General features: G+C 40.8%; 1 protein-coding gene across 1 annotated transcript; it reads right to left on the minus strand.

The window, feature by feature from the left end:
• Positions 1 to 4,821: 4,821 nt before the first annotated feature.
• LOC146649272 (fetuin-B) lies at positions 4,822 to 11,658 on the minus strand. Its single transcript, XM_085386636.1, has 7 exons — positions 11,364 to 11,658; positions 10,459 to 10,569; positions 8,760 to 8,847; positions 7,819 to 7,985; positions 7,220 to 7,327; positions 6,337 to 6,423; positions 4,822 to 5,508 (listed from the first exon to the last, which is right to left on the minus strand). Exons 1-7 carry the CDS (start codon positions 11,580 to 11,582, stop codon positions 5,065 to 5,067), a joined length of 1,224 nt encoding a protein of 407 aa, XP_085242762.1. The 5' UTR covers positions 11,583 to 11,658; the 3' UTR covers positions 4,822 to 5,064.
• Positions 11,659 to 12,724: the final 1,066 nt, after the last annotated feature.

The following is a 12,724-nucleotide window of genomic DNA, read 5'->3' on the forward strand; positions in this document are numbered from 1 at the left end:
CCTGGAATGTAAATGTGCTTGCCTCTTTGGGTCAACTTCCGTTGTTTAAATGTGCCATAGGGCAAATAAAATAGAGGTGACAGACAGTCAACACAAAAAAGATTCAGACATTTTTCTAATGCACATGTGCATGAGGTATATATTTTTTCATTTATAAACAATAATTTATTTAACACAATTCAGTGTTTCAGGACTGAAACAAAATATCGTTCCTACTATCAATCTGACACCAGTACTAGCATTGGACTGACCCGGCCACCTCTAGTTGTCATTCACTGTCTCTCCCAAGTGTCATTTCTTCTCTAAACTGCCCAAATAAATGCCTCAAAACAGTTTAGCTACTTTTGCTCACTAATTCTGCCAATTAATACTTTTAATTGATGATTTAAAACAGCTATTTGCTGGTTAGATTGTCCCAGCAGCTGGCCAAGAGCTCAGTTTTGGTTTCTTTTTGTTTTATCCAGAAATAGTTGTCAGACTGAAGTAATGAAATGACTACATCACACAGGACTACTCACATATACCCTGCCTTTACTGACGATTTTTTTTTTCACAACTGTTGCAATTTTTTTCAACAAAAAAAAAGAGGAAGAGCTGTCTGAGACTTGTGAATCACACAGTCACCGCATGGGATGTCCTGTTGTACCCAGAAAGCTTTCGTGTAATTTGAACAAGGCAGGGAGAATCACAGGGTCATTAACACCCTAAGCTTCCTTCTTTTGTAGCTTTGGGGGATTTGTCGTAGCACAGAAAGCTAAGAACCATATGGAAAATAAAGAAAATGTAACTTGTGCTTCCAGTTTGCTGCAATTCAGAAGAATGCATTATCAAGAATGGCAGTGATGTTTTGATGCATTTAGGGAGTCACAGACACTTAAACCTCTGTATGACGTTTACAACTTGACGTCGTCAGTCACTGAAATTGTTTACATGGCTGTCATATGAGTCCTGCTGGTATTTTGCTAATGTCAGGGGGGATGGTGTTCCGAATGGTTATTTTAGCTTTTTTCATTTTTCATTCATCTTCGTCTCTGTCAAGCATGAAGCTCAAATAATGTTCTGCTGTCTCTTAAATGAAGACATACTGCAGAGACCTGACCTGGTTTGCTCTGTCTTAGTCATATTTCATTTCTTGGCTTATATGTTTCTGAATTTGTCTTTGGTCTGGACTCGACATTGCTCTGTGTGTGTGTGTGTGTGTGTGTGTGTGTGTGTGTGTGTGTGTGTGTGTGTGTGTGTGTGTGTGTGTGTGTGTGTGTGTTTTTAAATCAAAATAATCATTATTTACCTTCTGTTAGCCCTTTGACCTTCAGCTCATCTTCTGTTCATCTTTCAGCTTCGTTCTTCTTATATTACTTTATTCTGATTGGCTGTCTATCACAAACAGAAGATTTAAAACAGAAAAAGGAAACAATTAGGTTGGGCTTCTGCACTTATAACCTAAGCTGTGTACCTGAAATGACTGTGTTAAGGATATCCCCTCTCAAAAAAGTGCACTAAATGGACTGAACCCTGAGCTTTCGGCTAACAGGGCTCACCTGTAACTTAATATTGAATCTTCATATTTCATTTCAGCATTCACTGCTATCTACATACGCTATATGGACAAAAGTATGTTCAAATTCAGGTGTTTTCAGCATCATTTTCTACAGGTGTGCAAAATCAAGCAGCCAGCTATGCACCCTGCCTTTATATATGCTTGTGAAAGAATGGGTCATTGTAAAGCAGGGATGTCTAACTCATGTTACATCATGGGCCCTAACAGCCCACTTTGATATTAAGTGGGCTGGACTCCATTCTGTCAGTGTAAACCAAACATGTAATCCCGGAGATATCTCAAAAAAGAAGTGCAGTTTCAATAGTACGTCTATGTCAGTGTTCTACAACAAATAAATGTTGTTGTAACGAATGAGGAAATCTCTACAGTAGATAATAAAAAAATGAACTTTTCTCTGATTTAAGTGTTTATCTATTACTTAATTACTTTGGAATAGTAAAAATGGCAACGATGGAAATAGGAAATGCTGTAAAACTAATGATAAAACAGTTAAAAGTCCAAGTTTATGCCCTCCTTCACATTTTCCGAAGGCGTCCAATGGGCAGATTGGAGTCTTTGCCCTCGGGCCTTTAGCTCTGACACCGCTGTTCTAAAGAGGTACATAGTACTGTGATAAAATGTCATCATTACAAGTTTGTGCGATCTCTTCCTTCATAGATATTGCACAACAAACTGTATGTGGTACTACTGCATACTCAAGGCAACTCAGCCACATAGTGGCAGACCACCTAAAGTTACGCAGTGGAGTTCCCAAGTGCTGAGGACTATAGTGCATAAAACTCATCTGTGCTCTGCTGATTCAGTAACTGCTCAATTCCAAACTTCCATTAACATCAGCACAAAAACTGTGGGCCAGGAGCTTCATGACGTAAGTTTCTTTGCTCAAGCAACTCCTGAAGGTGTCCATATAGTGTATCAATGTCTAACAGGAAGTAAGGGAAAGCATAAAAGGTCACCTTTAAAACATTTGAGGGAAGGATAACAGTAAAATGAAATGACCTAGTGTGATTAATCAGTCCATTATCGTTATATATGAAATGTACAGGGAGTGCAGAATTATTAGGCAAATGAGTATTTTGTCCACATCATCCTCTTCATGCATGTTGTCTTACTCCAAGCTGTATAGGCTCGAAAGCCTACTACCAATTAAGCATATTAGGTGATGTGCATCTCTGTAATGAGAAGGGGTGTGGTCTAATGACATCAACACCCTATATCAGGTGTGCCTAATTATTAGGCAACATCCTTTCCTTTGGCAAAATGGGTCAAAAGAAGGACTTGACAGGCTCAGAAAAGTCAAAAATAGTGAGATATCTTGCAGAGGGATGCAGCAGTCTCAAAATTGCAAAGCTTCTGAAGCGTGATCATCGAACAATCAAGCGTTTCATTCAAAATAGTCAACAGGGTCGCAAGAAGCGTGTGGAAAAACCAAGGCGCAAAATAACTGCCTATGAACTGAGAAAAGTCAAGCGTGCAGCTGCCAAGATGCCACTTGCCACCAGTTTGGCCATATTTCAGAGCTGCAACATCACTGGAGTGCCCAAAAGCACAAGGTGTGCAATACTCAGAGACATGGCCAAGGTAAGAAAGGCTGAAAGACGACCACCACTGAACAAGACACACAAGCTGAAACGTCAAGACTGGGCCAAGAAATATCTCAAGACTGGTTTTTCTAAGGTTTTATGGACTGATGAAATGAGAGTGAGTCTTGATGGGCCAGATGGATGGGCCCGTGGCTGGATTGGTAAAGGGCAGAGAGCTCCAGTCCGACTCAGACGCCAGCAAGGTGGAGGTGGAGTACTGGTTTGGGCTGGTATCATCAAAGATGAGCTTGTGGGGCCTTTTCGGGTTGAGGATGGAGTCAAGCTCAACTCCCAGTCCTACTGCCAGTTTCTGGAAGACACCTTCTTCAAGCAGTGGTACAGGAAGAAGTCTGCATCCTTCAAGAAAAACATGATTTTCATGCAGGACAATGCTCCATCACACGCGTCCAAGTACTCCACAGCGTGGCTGGCAAGAAAGGGTATAAAAGAAGAAAAACTAATGACATGGCCTCCTTGTTCACCTGATCTGAACCCCATTGGGAACCTGTGGTCCATCATCAAATGTGAGATTTACAAGGAGGGAAAACAGTACACCTCTCTGAACAGTGTCTGGGAGGCTGTGGTTGCTGCTGCACGCAATGTTGATGGTGAACAGATCAAAACACTGACAGAATCCATGGATGGCAGGCTTTTGAGTGTCCTTGCAAAGAAAGGTGGCTATATTGGTCGCTGATTTGTTTTTGTTTTGTTTTTGAATGTCAGAAATGTATATTTGTGAATGTGGAGATGTTATATTGGTTTCACTGGTAAAAATAAATAATTGAAATGGGTATATATTTGTTTTTTGTTAAGTTGCCTAATAATTATGCACAGTAATAGTCACCTGCACACACAGATATCCCCCTAAAATAGCTAAAACTAAAAACTACTTCCAAAAACATTCAGCTTTGATATTAATGAGTTTTTTGGGTTCATTGGGAACATGGTTGTTGTTCAATAATAACATTACTCCTCAAAAATACAACTTGCCTAATAATTCTGCACTCCCTGTATTACAGAAAATTGGATGTGAGTTGACGTAGCTATGCAGCTGTTAGCACAGCACACAGCAAAAAGGTTCCTGTAGTCGGTTGGAGCCTTTCTGTGCAGTTTGTGTGTTCTAAATGTGTCTATGTGGGTTCTCACCAGTTTTTGTGGCTTCCCTACTCAGTCCAGAAACATGTGCATTGCATTCTAAATTGGCGTGTACTTGAATGGTTGTCTGCGTCTTTATGTTAGCCCTTTGATGCCTAATTTCAGCAGGGATGGGCTTGATAGAAATTGTAGGAATATAAATGCAGCTGCAGCACGGCAGCTAAAGATTTTGCAGCTGCAGCTGGTTATTTTCTCATTACTTTTTTTAAAACACCCATTTCCTTCTATAGTTCTTCATTTTGTAAAAAATGTGAGAATTATCAAAGAATCAATGAAACATGCTTGTAACACAGGGGCTGCATTTTGCAAGGATATCTGAATTAGAAAAGCGCATGAAAGTTATCAGCTTTCTGATCCATGTTGTTTCACTCAAAACATTCAATTATTTATTAAACTGGTTAAGATTAGTTCCATTAAGACTTTTATTGACAAATTCAGCTCTTCAATCAAAATTGTATGTACTACCAAATAAGTGTAGGCATTGTCAGACTATGAGTGTAAGAATTTGAAGATTCTGATGAGGGTTTCAAAACAAGTTTTATTGAAATTTGTAATAACATCTGAAGCTATTTTGCTGCATTAGAAGCAGTTAACAGTGCAGCAGTATTAGAGGTCATTTCAGGGCCAGTGAAAAGAGATAGGTTTCCTCTTATTAGCACAAATTATTTTTATGCTTCCAGCAACAGAAAGTGGAACAGTTTATCAGCGTAGGCTCTCGCTGGATAAATCAGAAATGGAAAAATAGACTCCTGAACAGAGCAGCAACACTTAAACAGTGGTGTACCGAGCTGGACCGGGACAGGATCGGAAAGGAGAGGGCCCACTGGGGAAATCAGACAGGAAGACAGGGTGGTGAGAGGGCGAGGTGTTGTTCAAAGCCTGGCGTTTTTCACGGTCACGCCTCTGGTAGCGGAAGTTAAAAGGGGGACGCAGAGCCACAGGGCCTCCGATTTCCTCGGAGGATGAGTCAGAAGCCTCAGTGAGTAGACCTTCAGCAGACTCACTGGAAGAAGAGCTAAGAGGGACAGCTGGGTTAACAGCCACAGAGGGGTCAACGGGTACAGGGTGAACGGCAGTGGGAAAGGGAGGGTCAGAGGGAACAGGCTGCGGATCGTTTCCTGGGCCGCCAATCACAGGTGGGAACGTCGGGATTGCTGGGTTTTCTGGGAGGTCGTGACCCTGTGGCTGCACCGGCCGGAGGACATCCACATTCTGAAGAGACGCAGACAACACCACACCAAATGAGAACTCTTCTGGCTGCACGAATGAATTTTACTCAATACTGTAAAACTACTTTACAAACCACACGCTCTAAAAAGAACTGAGAAGACAACATAATTACAGCGCAGGAGCATACAATTTGAAATCTCACACATAGGATTAAACACACACACACAAAACCACCAACTTGTAAGATATGACAGAATAATTATATGACCACTGGCTTCCATTCAGAGAGTTAAATGTTCACTCTAAAGGTTACTTTAGTAAAAAAAAAACAAAAAACCCTGAAAGAAAACAGAGAACATGAAACATTCATCAAGTCAAGGTCAAGCAGTGGGTTGTTACACTCCCAACTCACAGTCCCACAGTGTGAACTGACACTAAATGCTACACTTTTCCAGTAGTTTTTGCTTTTTTTTCTCAGTTACTGACATTCTTCTATTAATGCATTTCAATTTTCTGTTCACTTTTGGGTTGCGGATAATTCAGCTGCTATCATTGTTACACCTCCGCTGTGATTTTCCTGCATGTAGGACGTTCACAGTTTTTGATAGAGAACAATCAGAACAGGTTTTTAGGTCAAATCTTGCGTGCACACTGAATGTTGGCTTTTCTATAAATCTAAATCTGTTCTTCTTGTCATGGGAGAATAAGAAACATGTTCAACATGCAGTCCACATGCAGTCACTTCTATTCCTTTCCTCCTCATCATACTGATTCTTATAGTTGTGATTTTATAGGATCTTTGCATAAATGAGCTGCCACTTTGGCTTAGCAACGCAATATTAAAAAATATTACGTAATTTCCTCCCATACCTGTACTTTAAACATCTCACAGGACGTCTGGACATCAGGATCAGTATTCGTGTCTCCATGTACAGATCCTGTGCAGAAACCTGCAGTCTGAGAGAAGAGTGTGAGACATTTGGTAATGTATTTCTGTGACATACTGGGAGACTATTAAAAAGTAAGAGTATGACACAGGGTGGGTTAAAATAATTAAAATAAAATGTACATTCCTTCTCATTAGCATTAGTTCAGGCAGAAAATGAAGTTAAGCTCAGCAACAGTCCCTGCAGCTCAGCTGATGTTTTTACTAGAAGCTGATATCAAAGCCTGCTTTACCCTGCAAATAATTGTTGTGCATCTGCAAGCCGCTTCGCAAGCCACCTGCACCCCACCACCACTATTCATGTCTGAATGAGCCTAAACCATTAAGTGACGTCACATTTTAAACGTAACCAAAGTAGTCATGTCAGCTAGTAAATTATCCATGAAATTATCCAGATGTCACACACACAATGGTGATCAATGAATTGATTTGTAATTAAGTGCTGTTTCAGACAGCGCTGCTTGACTATGTCTGAGTGCTAATTCATCATTAATATACACTTAGCGGCCACATAAATAGATCTAGAATTTATACAGCTCTTCCATGAATTTCACCTTTGTGAAGTTTGTAATGTTCAATTTTTGTTGACCTTGGAAATGCTTTTGTCCTTCTTGTTTACATACACAAGGAGGCCACAAAATCTGCTTAGCTGGGACACTAAGGACCTAAAAATAAATAATCTCCGAAAGTGGCATAACTAAACAATACAGGAATCCTAAAAAACAATAAATTAAAGCACATTGTACGAGTGTATCTAAATTGGTGTGTGAATGTGTCATTTTTTTCGAGTAACTTCTATACGAGTACCTCTGTGTCCGAGTCGAGTGTCAGTCGCTGGCAGGTGCCTCTTTCTGTCACTCCCTCGGGGCATTCTTGCACTGTGTATTCCACAAAGGTGGCTTTTACTGGCACAGACTGAAATATAAAAATAATATAGGAAGAGAGGAGCAAACTGCAAAAACAAACACAAGCACAGGCACAAATAGAGATGGCAGGGTTTTTTATTGCGGCAGCTATCATGTTGGTTTTTCCATCCTGAAGCTGGACTATCATATGCAAAAGCAGTGTACTTAGCTTTGGTCCCCAAGCAAACTATTCAGTTTTTCTCATTTGCTCCCCAAACAAAAGCTGGGCCATGGAGGAAAGTGCCTTCAGTGATCCTTTGCAACCTTGCCAGACTCGTCTATAACTATTGCGTGATGGTGATGCTTGTGCAATAATGGTTCTTATCTGGAACACAGAAGCTCAAAGGTGCACTGTACCTTCTGCATATGTATACCCAGAGAATTTCCTTAAGTGTGATTTCCCCCCATAAACATAATGTTTGACGCACTGTCAAGCAATAAAATTAGCCCCGCAGCTTTCTTTCCCCCCATCAAAGTTAATAACAGTATATCTAGCGATACCTGTACAGCAGCTCTGGTAATTTTTTTCACCCCGAGCCCTGCAGCCATAGTGGACGTCCTTTTATAGGATACCAGAGTGACCCGAGCAGCAGTCATGGCCTCGGGGCTGTCTACGGAGAGCAGGAGGGGGCATGTTGGGCAGATCTGCTGGAGTTTCTCTGGAGAATCTGCAGAAACCAGAGAACTGAATAAGAATGAATAAGTAAACGTCTGTATTAAATTACATGAGCAAACAGATGATAGAGACTGGATAAAGCAGTGGCACTAAATTTACAGTGAAAGCAGAAAAGGAAAAAAAGTCATGTCATTTTGAACGGATACACAACTTTTTGCTGTCCAAATGCACTTAAATCGGACATCTACATCTCTTTTCATGACAGTGAGGTGTAACCTGCTTTTGCTGATGTCTCCAAAGTAGCACCAAACCAAACGCTGTGGCAGTGAGAGAGAAGGGAAATCGATTGAGATCGGGGCGAAATCATAATTTTCACGCTCGACCTTTTGATTTGTCATAGTGGGAAATTCACTAGTGTGACTAATTGATAATTAATTAGGACTCAGCTCCATTAGACTGGGCCATCATTAATGTTATTAGTTACACCTGCACGTAACAAATTGAGATACTCACAGTGAAACGTCGATACTTTTCTCTCCTCAGGTCTTTGCTGTTCTTTCTTATGAGAATTTTTCCCTACTGGATATTTACAATTTCTTTGTTTTAATTCAATATTTTCTTTACCTTAAATCTCCAGCTTGACGTGGTATCCAAAGCAGCACATGCCGGCTGCATGATCTCTGATGCTACACATTATTTAAAGATATCGATAAACAGTGGGTATCTAATAATAGATGTTATGTTGCGACTCATGTTGCACAGCACTGTATGCATGCGACCTTCTGTGTATGTGAGCAGTTAGTGGTTAGGAACCTGCTAACGTTACCTGGCACGAGAGCACAGTCGTAGCTGTATAAGTAGGAGTAGCCCTCTGGTGTGTGCAGGATGGTGGTGTTGCAGTTGCCAGAGATTTGCTTTAAAAAAAAAAAAAAAAAAGATAAAACAGACAGAATTCGTGATTGGCCCAATATCAACCACTTCACTACAAAGACTTGGCACAATGTGTTCAAACAGATGCAAGACAAAAAAACTTTGAATGTACTCTTCTATCAGTGAGACCAGTGTGAGTGTTTTGGCTTGTGTTACTTCTTCAAAGGGCTGTTTTTGGCTTATAAGTCGCTCACCTATACGGAAAAGAAATAAACTCATTTGAATTTCCCATTGCCGTAAAAAAAAGGTTGTGTTTGTAAGTTTTAGAGGACCGACATTCACCAGCCACTTTGTTAGGTACACTATGCTGCTAGTACTGGTTTGGACCACTTTTTGCCTTCAGAGCTGTCTTAATTCTTAATAGCACAGATTCAACAAGGTTGCTGGAAATATTCCTCAGACATTTTGGTCCATGCTACGTGACAGAATCACGCAGTTGCTGCAGATTTGTCCGCTGTACACTCATGATGCGAATCTGCTGTTCCACCACATCCCAAATGACCTTTGTGACATGATGCTTTATCCTGATGGTAGCAGCTATTAGAAGATGGTTACACTGTGGACACTTTCGGCAACAATAATCAGGTAGACTGTGATGTTTAAATATTTATTTGGTACTATTATTTGTTAAAATGTGCCAAGAAATGATCCCCCACAGCGTTACACCACTTTCACCACTTCCGCTGATATAAAATTAGGATGGATGCATACATTCATGTCATTTACACCACATTCTGACCCTAACATCCAAATGTCATAGCAGAAATCCAGACTCTTAAGGGAAGTTCAAGTTTTTCTACTCTTCTGCCTTATCTGACACGAGTAGGGCACCCAGTGTGGTCTTCTGCTGCTGTAGCCCGTCTGCTTAGAGGTTTGTGTTGTGCAGTAAGAGATGCTTTTCTGCATATCTTGGTTGTTTCCTTGCTGTCATTTGAAAGCTGTCTGGCTGTTCTCCTCTGACCTCTGATGCCAGCAATACATTTTCACCACTCACTGGTTGTTGTTTCTTTGAGCCCTAGAGATGATTGTGTCTCTCATAGTCTGATGAGCCCAGTCCAGCCTGTCTGCTATCAACAATCCATTAATAAACCAACAATCATTAACGAGCAGTTGAACAGATGTACCTAATAAAGTGGCCCATGATTGTCTTGCTGATGGTTCCTTCCTTTTGTCAAAGGAGCTGCTTTCAGGACTAAATCAATAGTTTTTTTTATAATGGAAGTTTCATAAGTAAAATATGTAAAATATGTAAACCATAAATATCTATTTTAACAGAATAGATTTTTCCATTTTGTGGGAAAGATTTCCTCCAAATGCCCAGTTACTGAAGAGTAATACATTTATGCTTTGAAAAAAGTCACAGTAATAAAATAGATCTGCCAGTGGAAATGGGTAAAGTGACTGTGACTTCTGAAAGAACGCCCTGACACTTCCAAAAACTCAAAAATACCTTCATGTATATGGTTTAAGTGTGACTTTCTTACATTGTCCAGTTACAGTGTGGGACATATCTTATAAACAGTGCCTTCAGGCATATAGGGGCCTCCTACTCGTGCGGACACGTGCTCTTGTTTGTATACGTGTGAACATCCTACCGTTTCCATGAATGGCCTGACGTCACAACGTTTCCATGGTTTCTTGCTGCCTGTGTGACACTTGGTCTCCAGGACTTCCAGGTCGAGGTAATACACGTTGCCTGCCGGGCCCTGTAATTCAGAGTATAAACACATGCGATAAAGGAGAGCAGGCATTAACAAAGCTATGAGGCTCAAATTTATGAGACGTCCTCCTGCCAAGTAGCATCATTTGTTCTGTTAAGTATATCAATAAGGGACCATTTAGGAGGTGCTCTGTGTAATTCCACACAACACTTTGTACAATAATGATTTGTCAACACTTTGCGCCACAGTAATAGCAGCCTTTTTAGGTCATGAAGTTGATCTGAGCCTCTTAAAACCTGATCTATCCCACAGTCGGGCCACTATAGCCTTCAGCAGCTGACAGCATGAAGTTCATAAAGTCTGTTGTGCAAGGTTTGTCCCAGCAGTGCTGGACTGAAATGACCTGGACTTTATTAACACTCGCTTCAATCCTAGAGGCCTTTTTTCACGAGGCGTGAAAAAGGAATGGCTTCCCGTTTTATGATATAAAATTATGTACTTTGATCTTAATGCTACATTTATTAAAAGCGACATGCACTGATGGCGGCCATTCGCACCAAAGTGTTTCTTGTTGTTTTTAGTACTTACGTTGCTGCTCCCTAATGAAACTGCTGCTGTTTTTCACAGCTTTCATGTAACCCAGCGGGTCCTCAACTGGAGAATCTAGAAGCCACAGCGAGTCCTGGAAAAGGGTCATTTCTGATTTTTGTTGTCTTAAATCTTATCAAATGGGCTTCCCCTGACATGAATCTGGTCATGGCTGTTACATATAAACACTTCCCACCCTGGTCTAGGATGAACAAACGTGTTTTACAGCCTCCTCTGGTCTTTGTACTAACCTGAGCGTGCAGATGAACATTTGCGATGCGGTTCAGGGCAAACTTGTATCCTTCGCTGCGATCCTCATTGATGTAAGTGACGGCCAAGCGAGACAGCTTCTCCACCGCTTTGTCGTTACAGGGGATGGGAGCAAGTTCAACTGGCATTAGTACGACACCCTCTCCACACACACACAAGATGTGAATGGATAGTGATATTAGATGTAGTAATTTGTCCATGACGGCAGGTGGTTTTAGACAGGAGCCAGAAGACTGGGCAGTTTTATAGTGAAGTTTGTTCCCTTGTGTTTGCCTTCAGTCGAGGCATTGACTTTTGGAATCAAAACAGGACGAACAGGACAGCTGAAATGACGCCAAGGACAAAGTTTATTTGACGGCAGAGAGCTGACTTGTGAATGGATGTTCCTGGTATTTATTTAACCCCTGGAACACGCAGTCGTCAAAGGCAAATAGAACCTATGTCAAAACGGCCATTCAATATACTTATTCCTGTGGCTCCAATATTAAGTCTGGGGGTTATTTTATTGTTTCTGCAGGAGTTGTTTCCATACTGTGCAAGAGGTGTATGTCATGCAAACTAAATTAGTGCAATAGATACCTCATTAAATGACAATGAACACCAAAGAGAGCGTGCAATGCCTTCAAGACTGGGTCGCTGAGTTGGACTGTAATATTATTATCTCACCAGTAGGGGTCACTGTGGATCTGGTAAGATGCGGGTTGAGAAATCTATTGGTCCACCAGGCAGAACTGGGTTAATGATTCACTGATATCAAGTTAATTACTTTAGCATTTGATGTTGATGTTGTCTTAGAGCCTCATAACTCTGATATTTGTGTTTTCCTATCTTCATTCTTTTTTCCTGAGGAACCCAGCTGCCCTTAATCCTACTCAACTTACTTTGTTGTGGTAAATAAGTAACCATAGTCTAATTGTTTTAGATTTTATAAACTAGTGTCATGTTTACAAAAGAAATCAGATTTTCTTTTTTAAATAAATGGGAGTACATAATGTTCCTTTTTAAGTAATAAACAGAAGGTAAGGCCCTCGTAGAGAGTGTGCGTTTGTGTGTAGAAGGGTGGTGGTGGTGGGGGGGTTTCACATTTTTTGGGAGAAGTATGGCTGCTTCCATTGTTCATGAGAACATCGATGACTAATGTCTGTAACTGCAGCTCGGTACAGACTGGCATACAGGAGAGCACACGTGCGTGGCCTATCTCGTTCTCTCTTGGTTCTCTCTCACACGCACATATGCTTGCATTTAATTAATCATAGATTTTACAAAGCAAAGGTTTTTTTTTTGCATACACTGATGAATAAAGAATTCCAAAGCATTAGTTTTATACAACTGGGAAATACTC

Source organism: Rhamphochromis longiceps, linkage group LG17 (genome assembly GCF_057381845.1).
Source record: "Rhamphochromis longiceps isolate RC_006_pf linkage group LG17, R_longiceps_female_GT1.1, whole genome shotgun sequence".
NCBI lineage: Eukaryota > Metazoa > Chordata > Actinopteri > Cichliformes > Cichlidae > Rhamphochromis > Rhamphochromis longiceps.

What these genes read in the sequence shown, in the direction of transcription:
- LOC146649272 (XM_085386636.1), bottom strand. Translation starts at nt 11,582, where the DNA reads ATGGACAAATTACTACATCTAATATCACTATCCATTCACATCTTGTGT. An exon ending in TCAGGCCATTCATGGAAACG is followed by an intron (nt 8,848 to 10,458) that starts GTAGGATGTTCA and finishes TTTTTTTTAAAG; the next exon opens with CAAATCTCTGGCAACTGCAA. An exon ending in TTACCAGAGCTGCTGTACAG is followed by an intron (nt 7,328 to 7,818) that starts GTATCGCTAGAT and finishes TTTATATTTCAG; the next exon opens with TCTGTGCCAGTAAAAGCCAC.